At 37.8% G+C, this 27865-nt stretch overlaps 1 protein-coding gene across 1 annotated transcript in view; it reads left to right on the forward strand.

The window, feature by feature from the left end:
* VPS4B (vacuolar protein sorting 4 homolog B) overlaps positions 1–27865 on the forward strand; it is a 31554-nt gene that overhangs the window by 1423 nt on the left and 2266 nt on the right. Inside the window, exons 2-10 of the mRNA XM_004268070.4 lie at positions 10020–10131; positions 11448–11604; positions 14727–14794; positions 18604–18723; positions 21187–21343; positions 21733–21881; positions 22384–22465; positions 23753–23972; positions 26908–27048. Coding sequence (XP_004268118.1) covers positions 10020–10131; positions 11448–11604; positions 14727–14794; positions 18604–18723; positions 21187–21343; positions 21733–21881; positions 22384–22465; positions 23753–23972; positions 26908–27048 — 1206 coding nt within the window. The remainder of the gene's footprint in view (positions 1–10019; positions 10132–11447; positions 11605–14726; positions 14795–18603; positions 18724–21186; positions 21344–21732; positions 21882–22383; positions 22466–23752; positions 23973–26907; positions 27049–27865) is intronic.

Consider the following 27865-nt stretch of genomic DNA (forward strand, 5'->3'; position numbering starts at 1 on the left):
TCATTAAACTAAGATGCAACAATCTTCACTTAACATTAGTTTTTTGTAGCCCCATTCAGAAGGGGTTTTTTTGGTAAATGTACTTGGAAAAAGTATTGGTCATTTTATAAAACTGTTGTTCCTTTGAGGATCAAAGGTGATTTCTTTTGAAATGCCTTGTTTTCATCCTTGTTGGTTTGTCAGTTAACTGAATAGTTTTATTCCACCATCTTTAAAAAATGTTTTTATTGAAGTTTTATTGATTTACAATATAGTTTCAGGTGTACAGCATAGTGATTCAGTATTTCTACAGATTATACTCCATTAAAAATTAACACAAGATAATGGCTGTAATTTTCTGTGCTATACGATATATCTTTGTTGCTCATCTATTTTATACATAGTACACCAACTTTTATTTGTCAAGAGTTTGCATGTGATTTGGGCATTCTACAATATAATTTTCATCTATTTACTGATCATTTTTATTTTGCAACATTTGCAGTTTCATTCTGTAATCCTTTGCATCATATTTGGATTGGATTGTGGATGTTCTTCAGTGAATCAGCTCGAGATTGACCCATATTAAAGGCATAATTGATAGTGTTAAACAGAGGGAGAGATAATGAGTTATACTTTTATCAGTGGTTGAAAGCACAGATGTGCTTTCTCATTCAACCTTTTCCACCTTCTAATGTAGGAAATTTGGATGAAGAATATTCAACTAACGAATCGATTTCTCACTGAACAAGGCAAAATCCCCATAGCCAGATGCTTATAATCAAATGGAGGAATGCAGATAACTAAAAATCAAAATAAAATAATGCAGTAATGCTCTAATAGAATTAAAGGTTAGTGTGGGAGGGCAGAAAGGAAGGGCTTGTGTAACTCTTCAAGGATAAATGAGAAATGTTCCGCAGAGAAGATGATGTGAGCTTAGATAAGAGTGAAAGGTACTGACACTAATTTTCTGCCTGGTGTTTGATGTGATCTCATTTAGTCCTCAAAACAACTCTTCAAGGTATTACTCCAGTTTCACAGTATAAGGAACCAAAGCTTATTAAGTTTATGATTTGCCCAAAGACATACAGTTAATTAGTATTGAAGACTTGGATTAATTTTGAATCCAGGTCTATCTGCTTATAAGTCTGTGCTTTTTCACTATGAAGTCATGCCTTCTTGGACAAGAAAGTGGGATGCAATCCAAGCAGAGAAAAACAACATATGCCTCAGTCTAGAAGTGTAATAAACCTCGCAGAGGGTTGGGAGAAACTGCAAGTTCATTGTGTATAGAACTCAAAGTTTACTCAGTCCTGAATATTTACTTTTCTGAGTGTCTACTATGTCATGCATTTTGCTACATGTTGGGGAATCATAAAAGAAATGTATCATCCTTGATTTCCAAGGGCTTATATTCTGACGTGAAAACATCAGACATAAAGGGACTACTAGGATACTTTGTGACCTTTGGAAGGATGTACAAGAGGCAGTGGAAATTTAGAGGAAGCAGAGGCTAGGCCTCCTGGGGGTGCTGGGAAAGACTTTGCAGTTGGAGGACCACGGTGACTGTGCTGAGTGTTGGACAATGGGATAGGGTATTCCAGGTGGAGAGCACACTGTACACGGAGGTATGAAGTCTGAGCCATCTGGGTTGTCCCTGTAGTTTGGTGTGACGGGAATGGAGTGTGCCAGGTGAGGGGTCAAGCCTAGTTAAGCCACATGACAAGGAGCAGTGTGTGCTGCACATAGGTGATTGATCCCCATCCTGCTGTCAGAGGGGAGTCAGAGAAGGCAGTAAGCTCACGTTCTTGTTTTAGAATGAAACCATTGTGTGTGTACAGGGCACAGCTTGACAGTGGGGATTACAAGAAGAGGGGGCATATTTGGGGCCAGGGTGGTCCTGAACTTCAGGGGCTTGAAATGCTTGTGGGGACAGTCAGGTAGAACTGTCCATTGAGCAGCTGGGTACATATGTATAGAACTTAGGCTAGGCTGGGAATAAGGATTTGGGAGTTAGTAGCATATGGATGGTAGCAGAGGTGTGGCCGTCTTGGAAAGTTTATAGAATGAGGAAAGACAAGGACGAAGGCACAGACCCAGTGGAATATCAGCGTTTAAGGAGAGAGAAAAGGGAGCCTGAAAAAGAATCGTGACATAGCCAAGAGTCAAACCTGGAGAGGATGGTGCGTTGATGGCCAAAGGAGGCCATGTGAGGTGTCTCTTACGAGGGCTAAGTGCTCACCTAGTGACCCATAACTAGATAAGTGAGAGATCTCGCAGTCAAGGGGCAGGAAGCATTGCCGTGGGAGGAATCAAGAAACCAAGATGAACTTCGGGTTCTCTTTGGGGCTTTGCTGTGGAGGTGAAGAGGCAAGTATTGAATAAGATGGTAGCTACATGGGAACCTTAGAATTGGGGAGAGCTGGTGTGTTTCTGTTGGTGTTTTGTAGCTACGAGTCTAAGATAGGACTTGCATACATTTTTATGCTAAGGAATGCTCCCCCAAAAAGGGAAAGGTTAGGTTGGGGAGAACAGTTGAGCTGTTAAAATCGAGGGGACTGAATGTCTGAGGAGGAAGGTAGGAATGGGCTCCAGAGCACCAGGGAAAGAATCAGCCTTGAAAGACAGGGGCTGGGACAGCTTTCCTCCTGAGATGGGTGGGTCTGGAATTTACCCAGTTTCCCAGGGTTTTCTAGCGTGGGCACATCATGGTCTCCTAATCTGAAAAGGACAGTCCCAGGTGTTCCCAGCCTTTGTGCCTCCATATCGATGACTGGATCCTGGCTGACCCTGAGATTCAGTCAGTCTTGTGCCAGCCTCCAGAATATAAAAAAGCCAGTACAACAGGCATGACTCCTGTCCTCATGGAGCTTATATTCTAGTGGGAGAGGACAGGCCAAAACAAAACAAAACCCACATGCACAGAAACAAGCCACTGGAAGGATTTTAAACAGAAGAGTGGCGTGTTTTAAAATGGAATAAATTTGGGAATCATCAGCCTGAAGATAATCAGCTTCAGTCATTGAGAACAGCTCACATAGGGAGGGAGGAAACAGAAGGACGCCCGAGCCCTGAGGAGCCCTGATACTTCAGCGTCAGGTTCAAGAAGGAGAGTCAGCAAAGGAAACTGAGCAGGAGCTGTCAGCGGCGGGAGGAAAGCGGGCAGAGGGCAGTGCTCCAGAGGGAAGTGATGCTGCTGTAGAATACTGTCGAGAGATCGAGGTGGACGCAGAGCTGGTCTTTGGATCTGGCACCACAGAGAACCTTGATGTGAGCAGATTTATTGATAAGGTAAGGGACAGGTTGGCAGCTGAAGGTAAGGAGAAAAAAAGGAACTGGAAAGAGTAGAGACTGCGCTGGTGAGGTTTGGGTTCTGAAGGTAGCAGAGAAGCAGAACCAAGCTGAAGGGGGTTTTAGTGTCAGGGCTAGCTGAAGGAGGGCTGTTTGCATGCCTGCGGTGTAAGTCCCCTTCCTTGTGGAGCTTCCCTGTATACTAAAGGAGATGGCCAGTAAGTGAGTATGCAGGGGAACAATGATAAACACAGCAATGGGATAGAAGTGCAGGGTGAGGGGAGGGCTGAGATCAGGGGTGGGGTGCAGCCTTTGAAATAGGAGAGGAGGGAGGGCCTCTCTGAGGACTTGGCATGTGAACTGTGGCTGAAAACGAGACCCTTGTGCATCCATCTGGGGAAAGAGCAGGGAAGAGTGTTGTGGGCAGAGGGGTCCTAGTCCACAGGCTGCCTGAGTGAAGGAGGACTAGAGGGTTTCAGGTGAGACCCAGACAGAGCCAGGGCCCAGGTAGATCATGACCCAGCATTTGGGATTTATTGTTCGCAATGGGAAGCCATCAAAGGGTGCCCTTCACTGGTGCTGTGTGGACTTCCGTATCAACTGTGGAAGCAGGCTGACCGCTTCGAGGAGGCTAGGCGGTAGGTTTGACAGATGTGATAGTGGATTGAGCTAGGGTGGTGGCGATGGAGACAGTCAGGGTTATATTCTGAAAGAATAATTGGCACTCCCAAACCATGCAAGACATGGTTAATTTTGTTTCAAATGAAAAATGCTAACAGAAACAAGGGTGAAGTGGAGCATTCATCAGGGGAAAAACAGATGCATATCCTCCAATCATCATCTTCGATTAAAGGTTTAACATGTGCTGTCCAGTATGGTAGCCACATGTGGCAATTTAAATTTAAATTTTACTTAAATAAAACTTAAAACTCTTCAGTCACATTAGCCAAAAGTTTCAAAAGCCATATGCTCCCGTATTGGACAGTGCAAATACAGATGCATCCATCATCAGAGAAAGGCTGCTTTAAAGTGATTGGTACCATATTTGGAGCTAGATTTTTAAATACTGACTGTACGAGTTTTAACAAATGTCATTTTGGTTCCTAAAAGAGGGCTGACAGCAAATGAGGGGAATGCATAGCTGAAGAGGTGAGTGGCACAGCAATTCAAAATAGCATAAGAAGGAAATTATAGCCAGAAAAAGGAAGAACTTACTTCTGCTACATGACTTAGCCTCTGAGCCTTCTGGATACATTTTTATAAGACCAGGTACACCAAACCACCGGTTGACCAGGTGCTGTGACTCCACCCTTTATATCCTGCTGAGTTTACCAAACTTGGAAATTTAGCTCCAAGTTCAGGCTATTTGAACTGTGAAACATGTACTGCTACATTTTATCAGTTCTGAGACACACCATTTATTTTTCTTCCCTCCTGCCACAGCAGAGGGAAGGCCTCTTCCTCCCATTTATCCCATCTCTATGCAGTCCATGAGCAACTTTTCAAAATACAATATTTTCAACATATGATTAGTTTTTGGATTATTTGAATAATTTCTTATCTTAATTGTATGCTTGTTTTTAATATAGCATAGCCATGATTATTTTTTTCTACTGGCTCTTATTTCTGTTGAATAGTTTTACTACCTAAATTAATACAGGTGGAATGTTTCAGTAAATCATGCTTGTTCTTAATTTGTATGTGTGTGCATATTTTAAAATATTAAAGATAGTTTTCTTAATTAAAATTTTATTTTGAGATGATTGTAAATTCACACGCAGTTGGGAGAAATAATACAGAGGGAGCCTGTGTACCCTTCACCCAGTTGTCCCCAATGGCAGCATCTTGTAAAACTATATAGTACAGTATCACAACCCGGATGTTGACATTGATATATTCTACTGTCTTACTCAGGTTTCCCCAGTCTTAAGTGTGTGTGTGTGTGTGTGTCTGTGCACACAGAGTTCCGTCGAGTTAATTCTTGTATCCCCCCGCCGTAGTCATGATACAGAAGAGTTCTCTCCCAAAGGATCCCTCTCGTTGCCCTTTTATAGCCACAGTTACTTCCCTTTCTCTTCCCCCCGCATTCCTGTCTCCTGACAATACTAAACGGCTCTTCACCTCTGGTTTTGTCATTTGAGGTTATGTGAATGGAATCATGCAGTATGTAACCTTTTGGGATTGGTTCTTTTCACCTAGCTTAATTCCCTCAAGATTCATCCAAGTTGTGTATATCAGTAGTTCATTCTTTTTTGTTACTGAGTAGTACTCCCTGGTCTGGGTGTACCACGGTTTAACCATGAAGGGCATCTGGAATGTTCAAGTACAAGTTTTTATGTGAACGTAGTCTTTATTTCTCTGAGATAAATGCCCAGGAGTGCAGTTGCTGATACATGTGGTGGTTGCGTGTTTAGATTTGTAAAAAAAACAAACCTGTTTTCCAGAGTGACTGTACCTTTTTACATCTCAGCAATGTATAAGTGATCCAGTTCTCTGTATCCTCACCACTGTTTGGCATTGTCACTATTTTTTATTTTAGCCATTCTGATACATGTTTAGTGATATCTCACTGTGGTTTTAATTTGCATTTCCCTAACGGCTAGTGATGTTGAACATCTTTTCATGTGCTAATTTGCCATCTGTATATCCTTTTTGGTGAAATGTCTATTTATGTCTTTAGCTTATTTTCTACTTCAGTTGTTTTTAAACTTGATTTTTGAGAGTTCTTTCTGTATTCTAAGTACTAGTCCTTTCCCAAACATGTGGTTTTCAAACATTTCTCCCACTCTTTGGCTTGTCTTTTCATCCTTTTAACAGGCTGTTTTACAGACCCAAAATTTTTAAGTTTGATGAGGTCCAATTTATCATTTTTTTTTCCTTTGAGGTGTAATTGATATATAATGTTATATTAGTTTCAGGTGTGCAACATGGTTCGATATTTGTTTATATTGTGAGGTGATCACCACAGTACATCTGGTTAACATCTGTCACCATACATAGTTACAAAATATTTTTCTTGTGACAACTTTCAAAAATACGTAAGAGAGTATTATTAATTATAGTCACCATGCTACGCATGACATCCCCATGACTGATTTACTTTATGCTGGAAGTTTGTACCTTTGGACCCCCTTCACCTGTTTCGCCCACCCCCCCCCACCTGTGGCAACCACCAGTCTGTTCTCTGTCTGTGAGCTCATTTTTTGTTTTTTGGGGTTTTGTAGATTCCCCATACAAGTAACATCATATGGTGTCTGTCTTTCTCGGTCTGACTTATTTCACTTAGCATAATGCCCTCAGGTTCCATCCATGTTTTTGCAAATGGCAAGATTTCCTTTTTTATGGCTGAATAATATTTGATATATATATTTTTTCTTTATCCAGTCATCCTTTGGTGGACACTTAGGTGTTTCCATATCTTGGCTATTGTAAATAATGCTGCAGTGAACATGGGGGTGCACATATCTTTTCAAGCTAATATTTTCATTTTCTTCAGATAAATACCCAGGAGTGGAATTGCTGGATCATATGATAGTTCTGTTTTTAATTTTTTGAGGAACCTCCGTACTATTTTCCATAGTAACTGCACCAATTTATACTTCCATCAACAGTACACTAGAGTTCCCTGTTCTCTACATCCTCACCAACACTTTTTATTTCTTGTCTCTTTGATAATAGCCATTCTGATGGGTGTGAGGTGATAACGCATTGTTGTTTTGATCTGCATTTCCCTGATGATTAATGATGTTGAGGACCTTTTCATGTACCTGTTGGCCATCTGTGTGTCTTCTTTGGAAAAATGTTTATTCAGATCCACTGCCCATTTTTTGATCAAATTGTTTTGGTTTTTGCTCTTGATTTGTATGAGTATTTTATATTTTTTGATATTAACCCCTTATCAGATATATATGATTTGCAAGTATTTTCTCCCATTCAGTAGGTTACCTTTCATTCTGTTGATTATTTCCTTTGCTGTGCAGAAGCTTTTTTGTTTGATGTAGTCACACTTATTTTTGCTTTTGTTGCCTTTGTGGCATCAAATCCAAAAAATTATCACCAAGACCAACGTCAAGGAGCTTATCATCTGCGTTTTCTTCTAGGAGTTTTATGGTTTCAGGTCTTATGTTCAAATCTTTACTCCATTTTGAGTTATTTTTGTGTATTGTATAAGATAGTATTCATTTTCATTCTTTTGCATTTGGCTGTCCAGTTTTCCCAGCATCATTTATTGAAGAGACTGTACTTTCCCCATCATACATTCTTTGCTCCTTTGTGGTAAATTAATTGAGAACATATGTGTTGGTTTATTCCTGGGCTCTTTCTTCTGTTCCATTGATCTATGTGTCTTTTTTATGCCAATATACTGTTTTTATTTTTTCTTTTTATATATTGTGCTTTTGGTGTCAAGTCTAAGAACCCTTTGCCTAGCCCTAGATGGTGAAGATACTCTTTGTTTTTTCTAAGGATTTTATAGTTTTACTTTTGTGTGTGTGTGTGTGATACGCAGGCCTCTCACTGTTGTGGCCTCTCCCGTTGCGGAGCACAGGCTCCAGACGCGCAGGCTCAGCGGCCATGGCTCATGGGCCTAGCCGCTCCGCCGCATGTGGGATCTTCCTGGACCGGGGCATGAACCCTCGTCCCCTGCATCGGCAGGCGGACTCCCAACCACTGCGCCACCAGGGAAGCCCTACATTTTATATTTAAGTCCGTGATCCATTTCAAGTTAGTTTTTGTACAGAGTACAAGGTTTAGTTTGAGGTGTTCTCCTTTTTTTTTTTTTTGGCTTATGGATGTTCATTTGCTCTGGAACCATTTCTTTAAAAGCCTATCTTGGGGCTTCCCTGGTGGCGCAGTGGTTGAGAGTCCGCCTGCCGATGCAGGGGACGCGGGTTCGTGCCCCGGTCTGGGAAGATCCCACATCGGAGTGGCTGGGCCCGTGAGCCATGGCTGTTGAGCCTGCGCGTCCGGAGCCTGTGCTCCGCACGGGAGAGGCCACAGCAGTGAGAGGCCGGCGTACCACAAAAAAAAAAAAAAAAAAAAAGCCTATCTTTCTGCCATTAACTTGCCTTTCTATATCTTTGTCAAAATTCAGTTGGACGTAGCTGTATGGATCTATTTCTGGTAGTTGTGTATGTGGGGTTTTTTAAGTTATTTACAACTTTTGAACTTACAAAACAGAAACAGACTCACAGACTTAGAGAACAAACTTATGGTTGCAGGGATGGGGGAGGAACAGTTAGGAAATTTGGGATGACATGTCCACACTGCTGTATTCAAAATGGATCTGGGCTTCCCTGGTGGCGCAGTGCCTAAGAATCTGCCTGCCAGTGCAGGGGACGTGGGTTCCAGCCCTGGTCCGGGAAGATCCCACATGCTGCGGAGCAACTAAGCCCCATGCACCACAACTACTGAGCCTGCGCTCTAGAGCCCGTGAGCCACACCTACTGAGCCTGCACGCCACAACTACTGAAGCCCGCATGCCACAACTACTGAGCCCACACACACCACAACTACTGAAGCCCCCAAGCCTAGAGCCTGCGCTCCGCAACAAGAGAAGACACCACAGTGAGAAGCCCACGTACCGCAACGCAGAGCAGCCCCCCGCTCGCCACAACTAGAGAAAACCCACACGTGGCAACAAAGACCCAACGCAGCCAAAATTAAAAAAATAAAATAAGTTTTAATAAAGTAAAATAAAATGCATAACCAACCAGGACCTACTGTATAGTACAGGGAACTCTGCTCAATATTATGTAACAACATAAATGGGAAAAGAACTTGAAAAAGAATAGATACGTGTATATGTACAACTGAATCACTTTGCTGCACACCTGAAACTAACATAGCATTGCTAATCAACTCTACTCCAATATAAAATAAAAAGTTAAAAAAAAAAGTACTACAAAAGTTGCCCATTTCATTATGGAATTTCTGAAAGATGTGAAGAAGTAGAAAATGAAAAAAATTGAGTCTTATCAAAGATAAGCTCTGTGAAATTTCCTTCCCATCTTTCTTCTGTGCTTTTTAAAAGTTTATTTATTTGTTTGTTTGCTGTTGTTTCAAATACTTGATCTCATGCTATATGTAAAAATTGTATAATGCTTTTTAAAAACTTCCATTATTCATTTTTCCATATTATTACAAATACTGCTTAATATTTAACAATTCTACTTTTTATATTGTGTGGCATCTTTTCGCTATTTAAAATTTAAGTTTTCAAGTTTTGTTTTTGTTTTTTCAAAAGACCTCTCTGGTTTGTCTTTGCTCAGTGAACCTTTTAGTTAATTACTGAGTTAAAAGATTTGGGTATTTTTCAGACTCTTGGTATTTCATTGCCCTATTGCTTCTGAAGGGGTTTTACCCCATTTAAATTTTACTGTTGTCATATGCTTTAGACATTTGATTTTTGAGAATTTCCATAAATGCTTTTAACTTGAATTTTCATGTTACTTGATTATTCCTTACTAGCCCTGAGCTTGACTTTTGTTGAGTGAAAAATTATGTGAGAATCTCAGTGATTGGTACTAGATAAAGAGGTGTTCAGGTAGCATTTACCTATAGAAGAAATGTAATTTGCATTTTATAAATAATTATAATTTATAATACAATGCAGTTGTGATTTAGAAAAAAAAGGTAGATTTGTTTTAAGGTTGCTTTCATTTTTAAAGAAAACATTCAACGTGATTATTTATTTCAGACTTATGCTATGCTTTGATTTTGATGGTATAGTTTTGCCTCCCTTCAAACAGAAAGCGATAGATCTTGCTAGCAAAGCAGCCCAGGAAGACAAAGCTGGGAACTACGAGGAAGCCCTTCAACTCTACCAACACGCTGTACAGTATTTTCTCCATGTAGTTAAATGTAAGGTCATCATTTGTTTTTTTATTTAAAAACACTAAAAAGATTATTCTATTTCATTTATAAAAATTGAAGTACAATGCCAGAAAATTATAAACCATCAATTTGCAAAAGAGTCCCACTAGCTTCTTAGTAGTTTTTAAGTACTCAACCAACAAATGTGCACAGCTGTCATAGTTATTACTTTGTACACCTAAACATATTAAAATGCCATATAGTCAGTGGGAAAAAGTTTTCATTTTACTGGTTATGTACCCAGATTATGTAATCTGGACCTACTCATTTTCTAAACATCTCTTTGAAAATAGATGTTTTAAAAATAGGTTGGGGGACTTTCCTGGTGGTCCAGTGGTTAAGACTCCATGCTTCCACTGCAGGGGGCGCGGGTTCGATCCCTGGTGGGGAAACTAAGATCCCACATGCTGTGCTGCGCAGCCAAAACAGAAACAAACAAAAATAGGTTGGGAGACATTTTGTGTATTTCCAAATATGTATTCAGTGTTTACCACCTGCCAGCTGCTGTTCTAGGCACTGAGATACAGCAGTGAGGAAGAAATGGATAACGACCTCTGCCTTCATGGATCTTAAACCTAATGCTGAACATATGTGAAATAAGACATTGAAAAAGTGTCTTTCTGGCAAACTTCATTTTTTTTTAAATAAAAATTTTAGCAGTTGGATAATTTAGGATTTTCTTTTGAGCTTCCCTATTTAATTTTGAGGTTTTTCTGTCACATTAAAGTGAAACTAAGAATTAATCATAACATATAAGATAGGTGGGGCTAATCCCATACACTGCGTATATTGCTGAAGTCTCCTTTTCAAACAGCTCTCACAGGGGCCTTTAGTAAAATTACTGTACTGGTGGTACTCATAATATATGGGATTTCTGTCACTTTTTATACTCTGAAATAAAGCTTATGTAGACGTTGATGGAAATGGTTAATATTGCTTTACTTCTATTTGTCTTATAATTGGTTTTGTATGAGATAAGCCGCTTTTAGCTGTCTGCACAGAATGTAAGGGAAGAGTATGAAGCCCACAGAATATTAAATAATTTCTTCTTATTATTTAACATTAACTTAAGATATCCTAGTGTCTTGCTCAGAACTCTCTCTGACTCACACTCACTGTTGGCCCCCAACCCTGCTGGAGGAAGGAATAGAAAAGATTGATAATCATGGATTATGATGAGCTAGAGATGATCTTTTCTCTCTCCTCCAAAATAGATTTTCCTTTTTGGAAAAGTATGTCTAGGAGTTTTATACCTGTCTGTAAAGAATACTAAAGGAAAAATCTCTCTTGTTTCCCTTCAATAGATGAAGCACAGGGTGATAAAGCCAAGCAAAGTATCAGGGCAAAGTGTACAGAGTATCTTGATAGAGCAGAAAAACTGAAGGAGTACCTGAAGAAGAAGGAGAAAAAACCACAGAAGCCAGTGAAAGAGGGACAGCCAAGTCCAGCTGATGAGAAGGGGTATGTATTTTAGAGTGAGATTGTATTGTATCGAATTACAGGATAAAATTTAATTTAATTTGTGAAGGAAATTTCCTTTGTTTAAACTAGGTGTTGGCAAACCGTGACTCATGGGCCAAATCTGACCTGCTGCCTGCTTTCGTAACTAAAGTTTTATTGGAACACGGCCTCATGCCTTCACTTACCTGTTGTCTGTGGCTGTTTTTGTGCTGTACCAGCAAAGCTGAGTAGTTGTGACAAGGAACCGTATGGCCTACAAAATCTAAAATATTTACTGTCTTGTCCTTTACAGAAAAAGTTTGTGGACCCCTAGTTTACCAAGCTTCGGGGGTGATATACCTCAAATTGCTCTCCTTGACTGCCTGGTAGTAGTAGAAAAAACATTTGGTAGGAGTGCTACTCAATTCTTTACCCTCTGCCCATTATGTAATGAAGTTTAAAATTGTAGGAGTAATCTGTGAATTGAATCTTTGACTAGTAGTATTGACTTAGTACTAAGCACACGGACAAAATGAAAAACAACTCTGGTAATGTAAAACAAATTTTGGATATATAAGTTTTTTGATGTGGATTTGCATCAGATTTGCTTTACTTTATCATTGTAAAGAAAGCGACACAGCATAATTTATATAAACATCAAAACTCATTTTTGAAATGTCTTCCTAGATGGGGGATATATCACTTACAGATGCAGAATTTATATATTCAACACCTAATGTGTGCATGTCAGGCTCTGTGCTGAGCAGTGGGAACATATTCTACCCAGATCCTCTGATCATTCTGTTAATTGGAGCCAGAAGTGGTTCCAAGTGACAACATACTTGGAGAAAACAAGATTCTGGGGTGGGGTCATCTGGCTTCGTTGGATATGAAGGCAGGAAATTCTGATTAGCATTATAGGATGTAATACTTACAGTTCATGGTAAGCAGTGGTACAAGCAACTTAGATAACCCCTGTGGTCACCAGGCATGGAGTGCCCTGGAGGCAGTGCTTTGGGGGCTTTGTGGCTACCACGAAAGGCCATTTTGAGAACTAGAGTTGACAGCCTGCCTCAAATTACATGGGAGAGTTTGAAAAAACTTATAAGCTCAAGGTTTTATATTCTCTGTTCAAGACATGGTCGGGGAACCGGAGAGTTCCTTTGATACCCTAAGAATATTTTATCTTATAGCGCTAGCATTGGCATGACAAAAATTAGACCCAGCTGATCTCATAGCTTATTGGATTTCAAAATCAGTTGAACCTCACTGGGTTTCTTGTGTGAAAGTTGGGGCATGTATTGTAAGACTGGGACTCCAGATGAAAATGAAATGAAAGCTGTTGGGAAGGATCAGTTGACCTCAAGTACCTGGACCCCCAGATCTCGCTGAGACCCCCTGGCCCGCAGAAACGTCCTCTCCCCCGGGAGTTGAGCCTCACCTGGTCTTGCTTGGAGACCGTGTAGTGTCCCTCCTAAGATGTCTGCCTAGCATGGGGATACCAGTTCTGTGTTGGATGGCGGGACCCACTTTAAGCTGAAATGGGGTAAAGCAAAGAAGCAATTACCTCTTGCTAATGGATGCACAAAAATAAATGGAGATAAAGCACAGATGCTCACAGACACAGTTCAAAGCTGACACAGTTCAGCTTGGTGATGAGATGGAGTGTGGTTTTCAGAAGGCTCTTGGCGGGGCCCCTCTCACTGCTCAGGGTGCGTGCTGCCTCATAAGAGCTCACTGTAAAACAAATGCTAAATGCTATTTTCGTTTTTTGCCTTCATTAAAGCGATGATCGTCTTTGGATATCTTTCAGTTACTGAAAACAGTACTAATGTAGGTCTTTTGTAAAAGCAAAGTGGCATAAAGCAAACTTTGGGAAAGCAGGGATCCCTGTAGTGCATTCCCTTACAGAATTCGAGGGCCAGGGAGTCAAGTTTGGATTCCGCATGGCTAGGAGAAATGGCCCCCTCCACCAGGGTAGTTCCAGCAGGGATCCCACTGCTGCCAGCTCCCTTGCCCAGCATTCCGGTGCCGGGGAGTGGGCAGTAGGCCCTGCCACAGCGCCCTCAGCAAAGCAGTGCTTTCACCTACAGGCGTCTCCTCGCATGCAGCCCCTACCTCAGTTGCTTGCTTCTGCCTTCCAGCAGGACTTTGGTCTCCTGTGGAGCCTCAGCTGCAGGCGAGCCTGGGAAGGGCAGTTTTATAACAAGTACAGTCTTTACTGTACAAGAAAACGCAGTAGAAGAAGGTTGGAGTGAATGTCAAGGTGAATCAGTTTGCAGTCTCCACCTTACCCATAAATAACCCCACCACCCTGTGATAACCAAGCAAGCCCATTCTGAGTTAAAACCTGTCCATCTTTTTACTCCCCTTTATGTCTTATATGTGAAAAATAATGTAATGCCATATTTTTTGCTTTGAAGATTGCAGTGTATTCTGTCACATGCTAATCCTTATAATTGAATATACATTATTTCTAATTTTTTCCCTATTGCAAACAATATGGGCATGGTTATCCTTGTAGTCAAATCCTTGAACTCATTTAAAATTGTTTCCTTAGAATAAATCCCTAGATATGAAATGTGTGCATTGATCTCCTTGTTCTTTGGGGTCGGTTCATTTTCATCAAAAGCTTCATCCATCCTTTGGAACCCCTAGGCTAAGGGTTATATGCACCTTTGTACCTTAAATAGTTGATATTTTGGGGGGTTTTTTTCCTCCTAGTTATGGCTTCTTGTTCTAATATATAGTTTGCCTGGTCCTGATTTTTTTTATTGTTAATTGTTTACAACACTCCTGTAATTCATCTTAAATCTTTTGTGGAATGAGGTGTGGGTCATGCGTTTATGAATTAATATCAGTACATAAATAGGTATGTCGTGGGAATTTGGAGCTAGTTCCTGACTTCATTCTGGTCGTTTTGTCCATTTCCTGTTCATGATTCCATTTTGATGGGTAATATGCCTGCTTACTATTTTATTTAGTATGTTCTGAAAAGTAATAAAATAAGCTTAACTTTTAATGTGAATGTCTTACTTTGCCACTTAAATTACGGATATTTCAGGTTAATCTTTTCCTTTATTTTTTGCCTTACTTTGATAGCAATGAGTGATCATTTGAATATATTAAATTCTTTTTATTAGGAATGACAGTGATGGGGAAGGAGAATCTGATGATCCTGAAAAAAAGAAACTACAGAGTCAACTTCAAGGTTGCTTTAGATTTCATTTTTAAATTTACTATTTTATTTTTAAAAAGCTCATAGTGAATTGTCTATTTGAATTGGGTTTTTTTTCCCACCTGTATTTAAATGAGGTTCAAGAACTGGCTTTGGTTCCCAGTGGTCACATGCTGGCTTTGTTGAGAACATGTTTATAAGATTTGCTCTATAGGGTCTCTAATGGGTTGGGTTTTTTTCCATGCAGTAAAAATATTGTTTCATTTTATATCTGCCTTAAAAGCTTACTCTCTTTCATTTTGTCTTATTTGCCCCCTTTTAGAGAGGGTAGCAGTTATACTATTAGCTTACTATAAAATCTGATGGTATTGAAATTTCCTGTCAGAGGAACAGAATGCATTAGGACTCACACTTGGCTTTTATTGCTGTTGCTGTAGCTTATTCATTGATGCTATTTTTTTCATATTTCCTACCTGCTCTTCCTAATCTGCTTTTTTATCCCATTTCAGCATTCCCATTTACATTTCCCTCTTTCGGCTTTCAGTTTTTTACCTTCCACACCTATAAAAGCCCTTTCTCCCTACTGTAGTGAAGTGGCATGATCCAGAGGGCATAGATTGTAGCTGCATTCACATCTGGATTCCACTCCAGGATCTGCTGCCTAAATCTGTCTAGTCTTGGGCAATTCCCTAACCTCTCAGAGTCTGAGACCCAGCTCTAAAGTGGAAGTTAAGAATACTTTCAGGGCAATTAAAAGGTTAATGACAATGTAAAAACTGCCTAATATTACATCTGACAGTACTAGGGACTCAGTAAGTAGTAGCTCTGTGTATCTAAAAAGGCATCTATTTAATTGCTGGCTTCTTTAGCTACTAAACCTTGATTGTTCTTTGATATGTTATCTAATGATTTTTCAAGTTGAATTTTATGCTCAGTCATTGGTAACATGTATTTTATTCATTTGAATCTTGTTGAATAGAACACATATCTGGGAACGATATCCATTAAGGCCAGACCTTTAATCTTGCTATTCTGATGTCCATTTTGGTAATATTTCTGTCTTACCGACCCCTCTGGGATGTATAGGGTAATACTATAAGGATAGTATTTTGAAAACACTACAGTTAACGAGGGTATTTTTACACGCCAGCGTCAATGGTGGGTGTAGTCCAAGGGCAGTAACTGAGTTTGCACTGCCTCGAGCAGTGTGGTCATACTTCATCCTCAGTAAGTATTTTTGGGCAACCCAGTGGTCCATGCCAAGTGGCTTTATTTTACTTGTAAGGCAAAAAGCTTTTTTCTATCTGTTCTTTTGGTTTTGTTCCTCCTCTCTCTGGCTCTGCCCCACGGAAGTAAAAACTGGATTGTATCTTTAATTTTGAAAAAGATACAATTTTTAATAAGGAATTTTTTTTTACATTTCCTATGAGTGATGATAAGGCCCAAGAATGTATAAAAATACAGATGCTTAAAACATTTAAATGAGGAAATTTATTTGGAATTTCAGGATGAAATAGAATATGAAGGAGTCCTAGCCTTTCGTATCTGAGAATCCTTTTTCTCCATCTTTTAGTTTCATGGTTTGCTGATGGATTTCATCGTATAATATCCTTTTTTGAATCTTTCCTCATTTTTCCTGAAACAATTTTCCAAATCTTTTTACTTCTGTGTTAGGTTATGACATTAAGTGTAATATTTTATTATTAAAATTAAAGTTCATGATTTGAATTTTCTGTTAATTTTGATATTCAGTGACTTTGAGGTTAAATAACATATTAGTATAATAAATAGTATAATCAAAAGAATGGATAAATTTGTACAATTGGGAATTATCAAATTATTTGGCTTTTATTTTCTAATAATCCCTCTCTTTTAATTTTAAAAATCATTAATCAGTGTCTAATAATTGATACTACTTTTGTCTAAATAGTCTTTTATTACTGAACATTCCAAAGTCACCTAGCTTAAATTTTTAAAGAGAAAAGTATTAGTTAAATGTGGAGATAAATTATGACACATTTAGAAAATTCATAACAAAAGATTTTAGTTGACCAGATAATGCTTATATATAAATTTGTTTAACTGACACAAAATCCTATCAGATGATGTAATATTTTCCTCATGTAGGGTTACTAATCTGTATGGGACATAGAAAAGAAAAAGTGAATTGGCTATTTTTCTTAATTTATACTTAGTCTGAACTTTTAGAATGCTAAAAGTGTTTATGGTTTCATTTCTTTTTTATTTTTTTAATAAACTTATTTATTTTCGTCTGTGTTGGGTCTTTGTTGCTGTGCGCGGGCTTTCTCTAGTTGTGGCGAGCGGGGGCTACTTTTCCTTGCTGTGCACGGGCTTCTCATTGCAGTGGCTTCTTTTGTTCCAGAGCACGGGCTCTAGGTGTGCGGGCTCAGTAGTTGTGGCTCGTGGGCTCAGTAGTTGTGGCTTGCAGGCTCTAGAGCGCAGGCTCAGTAGTTTGTGGCACATGGGCTTAGTTGCTCCGTGGCATGTGGGATCTTTCCGGACCAGGGCTCGAACCCATGTCCCCTGCATTGGCAGGTGGATTCTTAACCATTGTGCCACCAGGGAAGTCCCTCATTTCATTTTAATGTATAGCTAAAGATTTTCATAGTTTAGGGAAGTAAGTTGCAGAGTATAGCATTCTTAGAATACTAGATGATCTTTCAAAACAAGAAAAAATACACATAAAACTAATATCATAGGTAATCAGTAGATTGTGTGAGTGGTGATATTATACTTAAAACAATTACACATCACCTTTGAACAGGCTACTTTGTAGTTTGTAGTTGAGCAATTTCTATATACTGAAAATTGAGAAAGATTTTGATAAAAGATCTGGAAAGCTTTGTCAGCACGCTATAGTAAGAGAAATCTTTTGTGGACTCTTACTGATTTTTACTTCTCCTTACTGCAACAGTTTGCTATGGCTTTTGAATATATTGTGTCCAAAAACTAAATCATTTGAATGACTTTGTTAATGTACAAAAATTGTAAATAGGTCTATTTAGAAGCCGGATAGAAAATTTGGCAAACCTTGGGAAAGTATTGCATGTCTGTAAGAGTACACCTTCTCCTCTCCATCATCCCTGTCCCTTCCTCGCCCCTCCCTTCCCCTCTCCCTCTATCTATCCATCCATCCATGTGCCTATTTTCAGTTAAAGTCGTTAAGTATATTTTCTTTCTGTAGTTAAGGAGAGCATTAGATCACCGTTTCTTTTGATTAAAAGGAGAAATAGGGCTTCCCTGGTTGCGCAGTGGTTGAGAGTCCGCCTGCCGCTGCAGGGGACACGGATTCGTGCCCCGGTCCGTGGAGCGGCTGGGCGCGTGAGCTATGGCCGCTGAGCCTGCGCGTCCGGAGCCTGTGCTCCGCAACCGGAGAAGCCACAGTGGTGAGAGGCTGCGTACCGCAAAAAAAAAAGAAGTAGGAGCTATTCCAGAATCAACGTACTCAAACATTACAACTACTTTTTGTAACGTTTGGTGCTCTTCCTAGCACTCTAATGTTCATTACGTTATTTGATCTTTCTACTAACCTGTCTAAGTAGTTTGGGCAGATGGTATTGTTTTTATTTCACCGTGAGGAAGTGGAGGTAGAAACGTTAAGTGACTTTACCCCAGGTTATCTGGCTCCCCACCCCAGGTCCTGACTCCCCCTCACTACTCCCTAACAACTTCGTCCTCATCACACACTTTCAGAAATGTTTTTAATACATAGAACTTTTCCAGACAAAGTTATAATGCATTTCTGTATTTCATCATTATTTCTTGTTGTCTTCTAAATGTGATGGAATAGTCCTCTTTAAAGATGACCTAATTTTTTGTAGGCGCCATTGTTATAGAGCGACCAAATGTGAAATGGAGCGATGTTGCCGGTCTCGAAGGAGCCAAAGAAGCACTGAAAGAGGCTGTGATATTGCCTATTAAATTTCCTCATCTCTTTACGGGTGAGATGACCTTTAAATAATTATTTTTGATGGTTTTTTTTTTTTTAAATGTGTTGATGCCTGAAGTAAAGTATTGTGAATTCTTGTCATTATATCACGAGTTGTTACCTTAATTCTGTTGTAAGGCAGTGATATACCTTTACACAGATACTTATTTCATATGCATATACATATTTATAATATATTTATTGCAAAAAAACCTAAATGTCAAGCAGTAGGGCATAGGGTAAATCATGGACATACAGTAGAATACTGTGCACTCATTAGAGTATAGGATACCATCTACATTAAGAAATTTAGATCTACATTATAATTGACATAGAAGAATGTCCACCTATATTGTAAAGATCAAAAAGCAAGTTACATAGTATGTATAGTATGATTCCATGTTGTTAAATGTGTGTGCTGAGAAATAGGTGTAGAAAGATTGACATAAAAATGTTAATGTATGTCTAGGAGATGAGATTATGGGTGATTTTTACTTTCTCCTTTGACTTTGATCTGAATTTTTTTGCAGTGGACATGTACTAGTCTTATAAGAGTATTTCCATTTCTTAAACAGAGGAGTTAAAATTATTGAACAGTTTCATATGAAGCACGTATCCTCTAGTAGCTCTTTATCACTGCAAGGAGAATATTGCTAACCCACCATCTGGGTACAGTTGAAGTTACAGCTCCAGCAGTAGGTGGTTTGTCTGTGCTGAACCGTTCCTTCACATTGTCCTTTTTTTGACTGATAGCCTGTGTTTGTGATATGGCTATACCCACAGTCTAACAGTGCAACAGAGGTTTTTCCTTTTAAAAGCAAGCTGGTTTATGTAGAGAGCAAATCTGTGATATTGGCCTCAAACTGAACAGGTCCAGACAGTGATGTCGTATAGAGCAGTGATGAAGAGCAAGGACCCGTGGGCCACCCGTTGTCCACCTAGCTTCGAGGTACGACTCACAACCTCACTTCAGGAATATGAAACTAACAGTGTAAAAGTTGACATCATAATCCTATAAAGGTACAAAAATACGGTTGAACTCATTTTATGTTGTGTTACTTACACCAGTGTTTCCCAAACATGAGTCCTATATGTGTCATCTTCATGAATTTTTCCATATACGTGTACCATTATTTTTTAAATATTTTTCTTTAAATCACTCACTTTTAGAGCAGACTTTTTATTAAACTGTAACATAATATACAAAGACATGCAGGAACCCATAAGTGTTCAGCTTCATAAATTATCAGAGTACACCTGTATAATCATCACCCAGATAAAAAAGTACTGCTGGTAACCTAGAAATCCCTCTCTGCCTCTTTCCTCCCCAGAGGTAATCACGCTTTTGACTTCTAATACCATAGATTGTTTTGCTCACTTGTTTTTACTTAGTAACTTTATTTTAGAAGACTTCTTTGTATCTCTATAAATGGAAAAATTAGTGTTTTTATAGAATGCATTTTAAAAATTACTTAATTGAAAAGTATTTGTATACCACCTAAAAGCATCTCATTGCCACCAGTGGTATATGTACCGCACTTAAGGGAACACTGATTTATAATTGCAGACGTTTAAAATAGGCAAATAGAATTCAAGTAAAAGTTGAGGCTTTCATAACAATAAACATGATATTTAGTTTTGCCATCAGTCATCTGTATATCATTCTTTTACAGACACCGTGTGTCCACCCACAGTTTACACCTAGTAGGTTTTTTTAATGTGTATTTGATATTTTATTGCCAGTTGTAACCCAGCCTGGTTTATTTAAGGCAGCATTATAATTTCTCATTAGCAGAACTGAGATACAAAGAATTTACTTGTTCACTTGCTATTATATTTTGGCAAAACTAGTATTTAAGGTAGAGTCCGCTTATCATTACCCAAGCACTGGAATGGGAATCTGCCACCTGAAATAACCTGTGCTTCCTTGTGGAATCAGGAATTGAGTAGAACTTCACCAGTCATCCAAACTGTGTTAGTTTCGCTCCTCCAAAGGTCATAAATATTTTTAAAAGAATATTTCCAGCTGCCCTTCTCCTGTGAGTATAGTTTCTCCTACAATATTCTGATGTTGAGCAGTGCACATAGTAGATGATCAGGAAGTACCTTTTAACTGAATTCTTTCTCTTTAATAGACTGGAAGGCCTTGGAAGGCAGAGATCCTTGTATTCATAGTTCTCTGCCTACATGTCGTGGTTTCAATACGTAGTGGTTGAATGAGTGAGCAAGCAAATGAACTTTCTCTTAGAAGGATTATAGCTATATAAACACAGTTTTGACACAGTGGTCTCTAGAAAAAGCAAAGTACACTTAGGACATACTTACCTTAGATTGATTTATTTAAATGTTGTTTTATTCTACGGCTAGCTTTAGAGTGGAAACCTCTTCACGGTATTCTTCACTGTGGATGATGTCTCTGGTAACTGAAGTCAACAGTCTTGAAAGTCTCATGTTATTTTTCTAATGCAAATTTTAGGCAAGAGAACACCTTGGAGGGGAATCCTGTTATTTGGGCCACCTGGAACAGGAAAATCCTATTTGGCCAAAGCTGTAGCAACAGAAGCAAACAACTCAACATTTTTCTCAATATCTTCCTCTGACCTTGTTTCTAAGTGGCTAGGTGAAAGTGAAAAGTAAGTAGTAAATTGATTTTTTTTTTAAGTTTTTCTTTGCCTGATAGTCACTATTTCAGTCTATAAAGTAAGAGGTTTCTTATATCATTAATAGACATTCAAAAAAAGTGCTATTATAAATACAGGTGGTATTCATTTCTGTTAGATTAGTCCCTAGTTTGGAATTTATTTCATAGGGAGAAGATAGCATATATGATATGTGTATGGTTTAGTAAATCATAAAATGAATTATCCAAATGTAGTAATCTTATTTTAGAGATCAAAACGTGATGAGACTTTTTAATCTGTAGAGTTCCTATACTATTGGTATATAGTTTTGTTTTAGGTTTTTCATTGTCATGTGTCATTTACTATTTTTTTTAGAAATTGAAACCTTTATTTATTTTTAGGCAAGTTAAGTACTTATTCCAACTTGCCAGAGAGAGTAAACCTTCCATTATCTTCATTGATGAAATTGATTCTCTGTGTGGTTCAAGAAGTGAAAATGAAAGTGAAGCTGCACGTAGAATTAAGACAGAGTTCCTAGTTCAAATGCAAGGTAGTGTTGCTGATTTTTTAAAATAGTTTCTCTTTATTGTATAATCATTATTATGATAGTAATGGAAAAACTTTCAAGCAGAATTTCTCCGTTCTTATAGTCCAAGTCTTATGCCATGTCTCGTTCTGATCCACATGCATACATAATTTTTACCCAGTTGTAATCATCTCGTTGGTATAAATAGTGAAGAGATTAATATATTCACTTATAACATGCCAGAAACAATATCAATAAAAGAAATATATAAACTTCAAATTAAATCTTTCAAGAAATATTTTGAAAAGAATATTAATAGTATTTTCCCACAGTTTAGGAGATTCTAGGGAATATTTGCATCATATTCTAGTAGTAAGAAATGTGGTTAAATACAGTTTTTTTTCAGAGAGAAAGTCTCAAGATGAGGCATTTTAACATTAAAGTACCACGTTCATAAGAGAACATATGATGTTCAAAGAACACTTGAAATGACAAATTATTTAAAACATTACCTATTTTGATGCAGGGGTTGGTGTGGACAATGATGGAATTTTGGTTCTGGGAGCTACAAATATACCCTGGGTTCTGGATTCTGCCATTAGGCGAAGGTATGACGATACAGTAAATACCTTATTTCTAATTACAATATAATAAGTGAATATTAATTCCCATTCTGTCTAGTTGAGGAGGCATTCTGATAACTTCAGAATGTTTTTTAATGTGCTCGAACCCTATTGACCCCTGCCTTGGGGAAGAGAGGCAGGCACTTGTTTGTTTGCCTGCTGTGTTCAAGGTCCAAGATTTACACCTACTGGAATCTTCCACGTCCGAAAGTATGTTACCTAATGCTTACTTTAGTTCTAATTAAGCTTAGTAGGCGCACTGATGCTTCAGAAATTTATATATACAGTTTGATATTTCAATGGAAAAACCTTCCATTGAAGGTTTTTCCATTTTGCTAAATATAAAATTTTAGCAAAATGACAATTCTACAAGTTAAAGTATGCTAAGAAAGATATCGTTTCAGTTTAAAAAATTCTGTCTATAATTTTTTAACTGAATATGAAACTTGAGCTACAGGAAAGGTATACAGACTCCTTACTTTTCACTGCTTCACAGTTCCCTATCCCATTGATTTAATTGTGCATGGTAAAAATGAACACTTCAGTTTTTGCTGCTTTTACCCCATTCACTTGATGGTTTGCCAGAATGTTAGATTACCATCCAGTATCAAGAAAGGAAATGTGCTGGTTATTTTTGAAAAATGGCCTAATTCTAAACCCATCTCTAGAGATGGTGGAAACTTTTAAAATTCCTCTTATTGCCACAGAGAATAATTACCTGGAGAAGAAAATGTCTTCACAGACCCATTTAAATTGTCCCTCATTGCTTCCTCCTTATCTCCAAATGCTGAAATTCTAAGAAGGCAAGCAAAATTATAAGATTTTGAGTGATTTTACTCCTTAGAATTTAGGTAATTCTTTTGTCATCTCTTATTTCACACTTTTAATCATATTAATCCCTTGATCAGGAGTTCAGAGTGTCATTCTACAGGAAATTGTAATCCTGTAGGACATGTCGTGTCATGAATTCCAGACATGTGAACACTCTGGCCAAAGTAATTCAAAAATCATGTGAGAAAAACTAAAGCACTCCAGACTGGTTCCCTGGCTATTTTGGTTTTATTAATGTGTTCTGGATATTTCCCCTTTATTAACCTAAATATGTATCTGTTTAACTCTGATGGATATGGGCCCATTTAATTTATTCAGCTTAACTTTGTATAAATGAGAATATCTAAATATCTTGTTTCTTCTTGAAAAACTAATTTTTAATAGAAATTAAATAGTGTTATATAGTAATATTCTTGATGTAATTTTTTTTTTCATTTTAAGATTTGAGAAACGAATTTATATTCCTTTGCCTGAGGCCCATGCCCGAGCAGCAATGTTTAAACTGCACTTGGGGACCACTCAGAACAGTCTAACAGAAGCAGATGTCCGGGAACTTGGGAAGAAAACTGAAGGCTATTCAGGGGCAGACATAAGTGTCATTGTACGCGATGCACTTATGCAGCCAGTTAGGAAAGTACAGTCAGCTACTCATTTTAAAAAGGTAAGGAACTTTTATCCATTTTTTCATACATTTTTAAAATGAAGCTTTGAGACCATGATTGACTTGTCTTTGAAGAATTTTAGGAAGATTTCAGTTTTGTATAATAAATAAGTAGATTTACATAAAAGATTATGTTTCCATTTCATTGAAAGTAAGTTCTCCCAAAGTGTTTTAAAACTTTGTATGCAGTGATTTTTGAAGTATTTATTATTTTGATATAAATATAGAAACTTAAATCTGTGATTGTCTCTGATGTAACTAGAATATCCTCGAGCAGAATCTAGTATGTTTACACCTCATCAATAAAGTAAAAATAATAATAGCTAATATTGTTTAAATATTCACGTGCCCAGCACTGTGTTTGCTCCATCATCTTCGTATTTCATTTGGTCCTCACAGAAGCTCTACAAAAGGTACATATAGCCACCTGTTGATGGTTAGTTCTAGACTAACATGATTAAACTGGGACTTGGATGTTTTTAACACAGTTTGCCAAGGTACAGCTAGAGAGGATTGGAGGTGTGGTTTTTCTCTAGGTAAGGTGTACTTCAGAAGCCTCAACCATTCTTCTCTCCTGCTCCTCCCATGCACTGTTTGGTCTGCATGAATGACTTGAGTGTATATGGTTTGAGAGAGAATTTTGTGAAAAGACTGTGGTCTTGGGATATTCAATTTAAGTAACAGTAGACTAGGTAATTTGGACCAGCTCTTTTGCTGAGGACAGCAGTCTCCAGTATGCTCATGAACGTAGATATGAAAATCCTGAAACACTGTTAGCAAACCTAATCCATTGGTATATGACAAACTAATATGTCATGACTCTGATACACATATATGTCTGTTATATACCACAGTAAAAATTTTTTTTAAATGAGGAGCTTGAATTAAAACCTGAATTTGAAGCCTGACTCTACAATTTACTTGTTTTATCTCCTTGACCAAATTGCATTACCTTTTTAAGTCTCAGTTTTTATCATCTCTTAAGTAAGGATGATAATTACTACTTTGAAATGCTCTTATGAAAATGAAATGAAGGAATATTCATAAAACAGCTGTCATGGTACCTGAATAGCCCAGTAAATATTACTCATCTCTTCTTCAGCCATTTCATTACTGAGAGAAATATGGTTAGCTCAGAATCAAGTTTATGCCACAACCGTTGTGTTTTTTCTTAAATTCTCTTGGCCATTTAGAAGGAACTCAGTCCTTTCATACTCAGAACTTTCCGCTCAGTTCTCTGTATAACTACTAGGGATGGCTTGTATGACCCTAAAGCCAGGCCCTTGTTAGGAGGATAGAGTTGAAGCAGCCAAATTTCGTTTTTCTTTCTTTCTTTCTTTCTCTTTTTGTTTTTTGGCCGTGCTGCACAGCTTGCAGTATCTTAGTTCCCGGACCAGGGATTGAACCCGGCAGTGAAAGCAGCGAGTCCTAACCACTGGACCGCTGGGGAATTCCCAGGCAAATCTCTTTTAACATCAGGCCGTTTGTATCACCAACTATAGTAGATCTTTCTGTGGCTCCATCTTCTCCATTTTTCAATTAGCAAGAACAAGTTTGCCTGTGTGTTTTATTTATTAAATGTATAAGTACTAATCTGGGCCCAGAGGTAAGTCAGAGTACTTAAGTTAAAATTAAGTACTTAAGTTAAAAGTACTTAAAGTACTTAAGTTAAAAAACACAAAAATCCCTGCCACTGAAATTGTTGTGAGCAAAGACAGACAATAAAATACACATAGTAAAGTGAAAATATTTATTTCTCTACCCCTGCCCCAATCCTGAGACAGTATTTAAGATTGATCATTGTAAAACAAGTATTAAGTATGAAAGCAGTCCCTGGTTTGATACAGGTGTGTTGCCTTCTAAATACTATATGTGACTCTATGTCACAAAGTTTCTTTTTCTGGATGTTATTAAAACTTTTTCTTTTAAATCAGTTATGAATTGTAAGATAGCACTGAAATTACATTTAGCATTTAATTTTGTACTTTTATTTGAAGAAGGAGTTTTTGTGGGGAAAGACAAAGATTCAGTAATTTCACAATAATAAACCTTCCAAAGATCACAGAAATTTCTTGACTATGGAAAACAGAGTAACTTAAAGGAATTTTTAAGTAGGTCTTTTTTTTTTTTTTTTTTTTTTTTGGGAGTATAGTTGATTAACATTGCTGTGGTAGTTTCGTACAGCAAAGTGATTGTTATACATGTATCTATTCTTTTTCGAATTCTTTTCCCATTTAGGTTATTACGGAGTATTGAGCGGAGTTCTCTGTGTTATACAGTAGGTCCTTGTTGGTTATCTATTTTAAATATAGCAGTGTGTTAAGTAAGTCTATTTTTGGTCTCTAGGATTATGACCGCCTAATAATCATTAGGAAAAAAAAAAGAAAATTTTAGCTACAGGTAATTGTTTCTTTACTTTATTTTAACTTATTTTCTCCCTATGATCATCTAAGTAATTTATCGTAGGAAATTTCAAATATAGAAAATCATCCAAGAAAAAAATTAAAATCAAGCAAAATCTATCCCATCACCCAGAGCTAATTGCACTTTTTTTTTTTTTGTATACGCTTTTTTTGTTGTATACGCTTCTGTTTATTTTCAGAAGTAAGCATTTTAACAAAACATAAAATAATAGTACATTTTCAGATTTCCTGATAATGGTCTAAATCTTTTTTTTTTTTTTTTTTGCGGTATGCGGGCCTCTCACTGCTGTGGCCTCTCCCATTGCGGAGCACAGGCTCCGGATGCGCAGGCTCAGCGGCCATGGCTCACAGGCCCAGCCGCTCCGCGGCATGCGGGATCTTTCCGGACCGGGGCACGAACCCGTGTCCCCTGCAACAGCAGGCAGACTCTCAACCACTGCGCCACCAGGGAAGCCCTGGTCTAAATCTTAATGTTTATTTAATTTGTTCTGTTGTTGTACTGTTTATTCCAGGTTTGCGGACCTTCACAAGCTGATCCTAACAACATAGTAGATGATCTGCTAACGCCCTGTTCTCCAGGTGATCCTGGTGCCATTGAGATGACGTGGATGGATGTCCCTGGGGATAAACTTTTGGAGCCAGTTGTTAGCATGGTTTGACATTTTGTTTGCTTTTAAGAAAAATTTTAAAACGTTATATTTTATGGGGACTTCCCTGGCAGTCCAGTGGTTAAGACTCCATGCTTCCAGTGAAGGGGGCACGGGTTCGAGTCCTGGTTGGGGAACTAAACCTCTCACATGCTGCACCGTGCAGGCAGAAAAAAATTATATTTTATAATTTGTCAGATAAAATTTTCAGTTTTGTAAAATTAGTTCAAAAAGGTTAATACTAACTACTTAAAAAGTTTTAAAGATTAGTTGAATGTAAAATATAAAAATATAATTATCTTTAAAATGTTTTCTTGGGCTTCGAGGACATTTTAAGTGAATAAGCTATTTTTAAAAACATACAGGTTTCTGACATTATAGGTCTTATAGCTGGGATATTATCACCAAAATGGTGGGATTGGTTAAAATTTTTTCCCCTGAATCTCAGATTTTGTAAAATATCCAGAAACGCTAATGCGTGAATCATAGTATTCATAATAGTATTTTCCTGTTTTACTTCTCAGAGCTTCATAGAAAGTTTAAATAATGCACTACTCTTTTAAAAAGTTCTGAAAACAAAATTTTTATTATAAAAAATTACATTTCTGTTTGTATTAGAGGAATTAAAATATTCATAAAAATTACATTGCTGTAGTTTCTATTGGAAGAAATAAAATAATTCGTAAGACTTTATTATTTTGTAAGCCATATTTTAGTGAACTTACTGTGATTGAAAAGGTACATTTATTATGTTTATGTTTTCTTATTGATAAACAGTCATTTTTAAAAATCTTCTGCTTTAGTTATAGATTTTCAAATCTAT

The sequence above is a fragment of the Orcinus orca genome, chromosome 15 (assembly GCF_937001465.1).
Source record: "Orcinus orca chromosome 15, mOrcOrc1.1, whole genome shotgun sequence".
In the NCBI taxonomy this organism is placed as follows: domain Eukaryota; kingdom Metazoa; phylum Chordata; class Mammalia; order Artiodactyla; family Delphinidae; genus Orcinus; species Orcinus orca.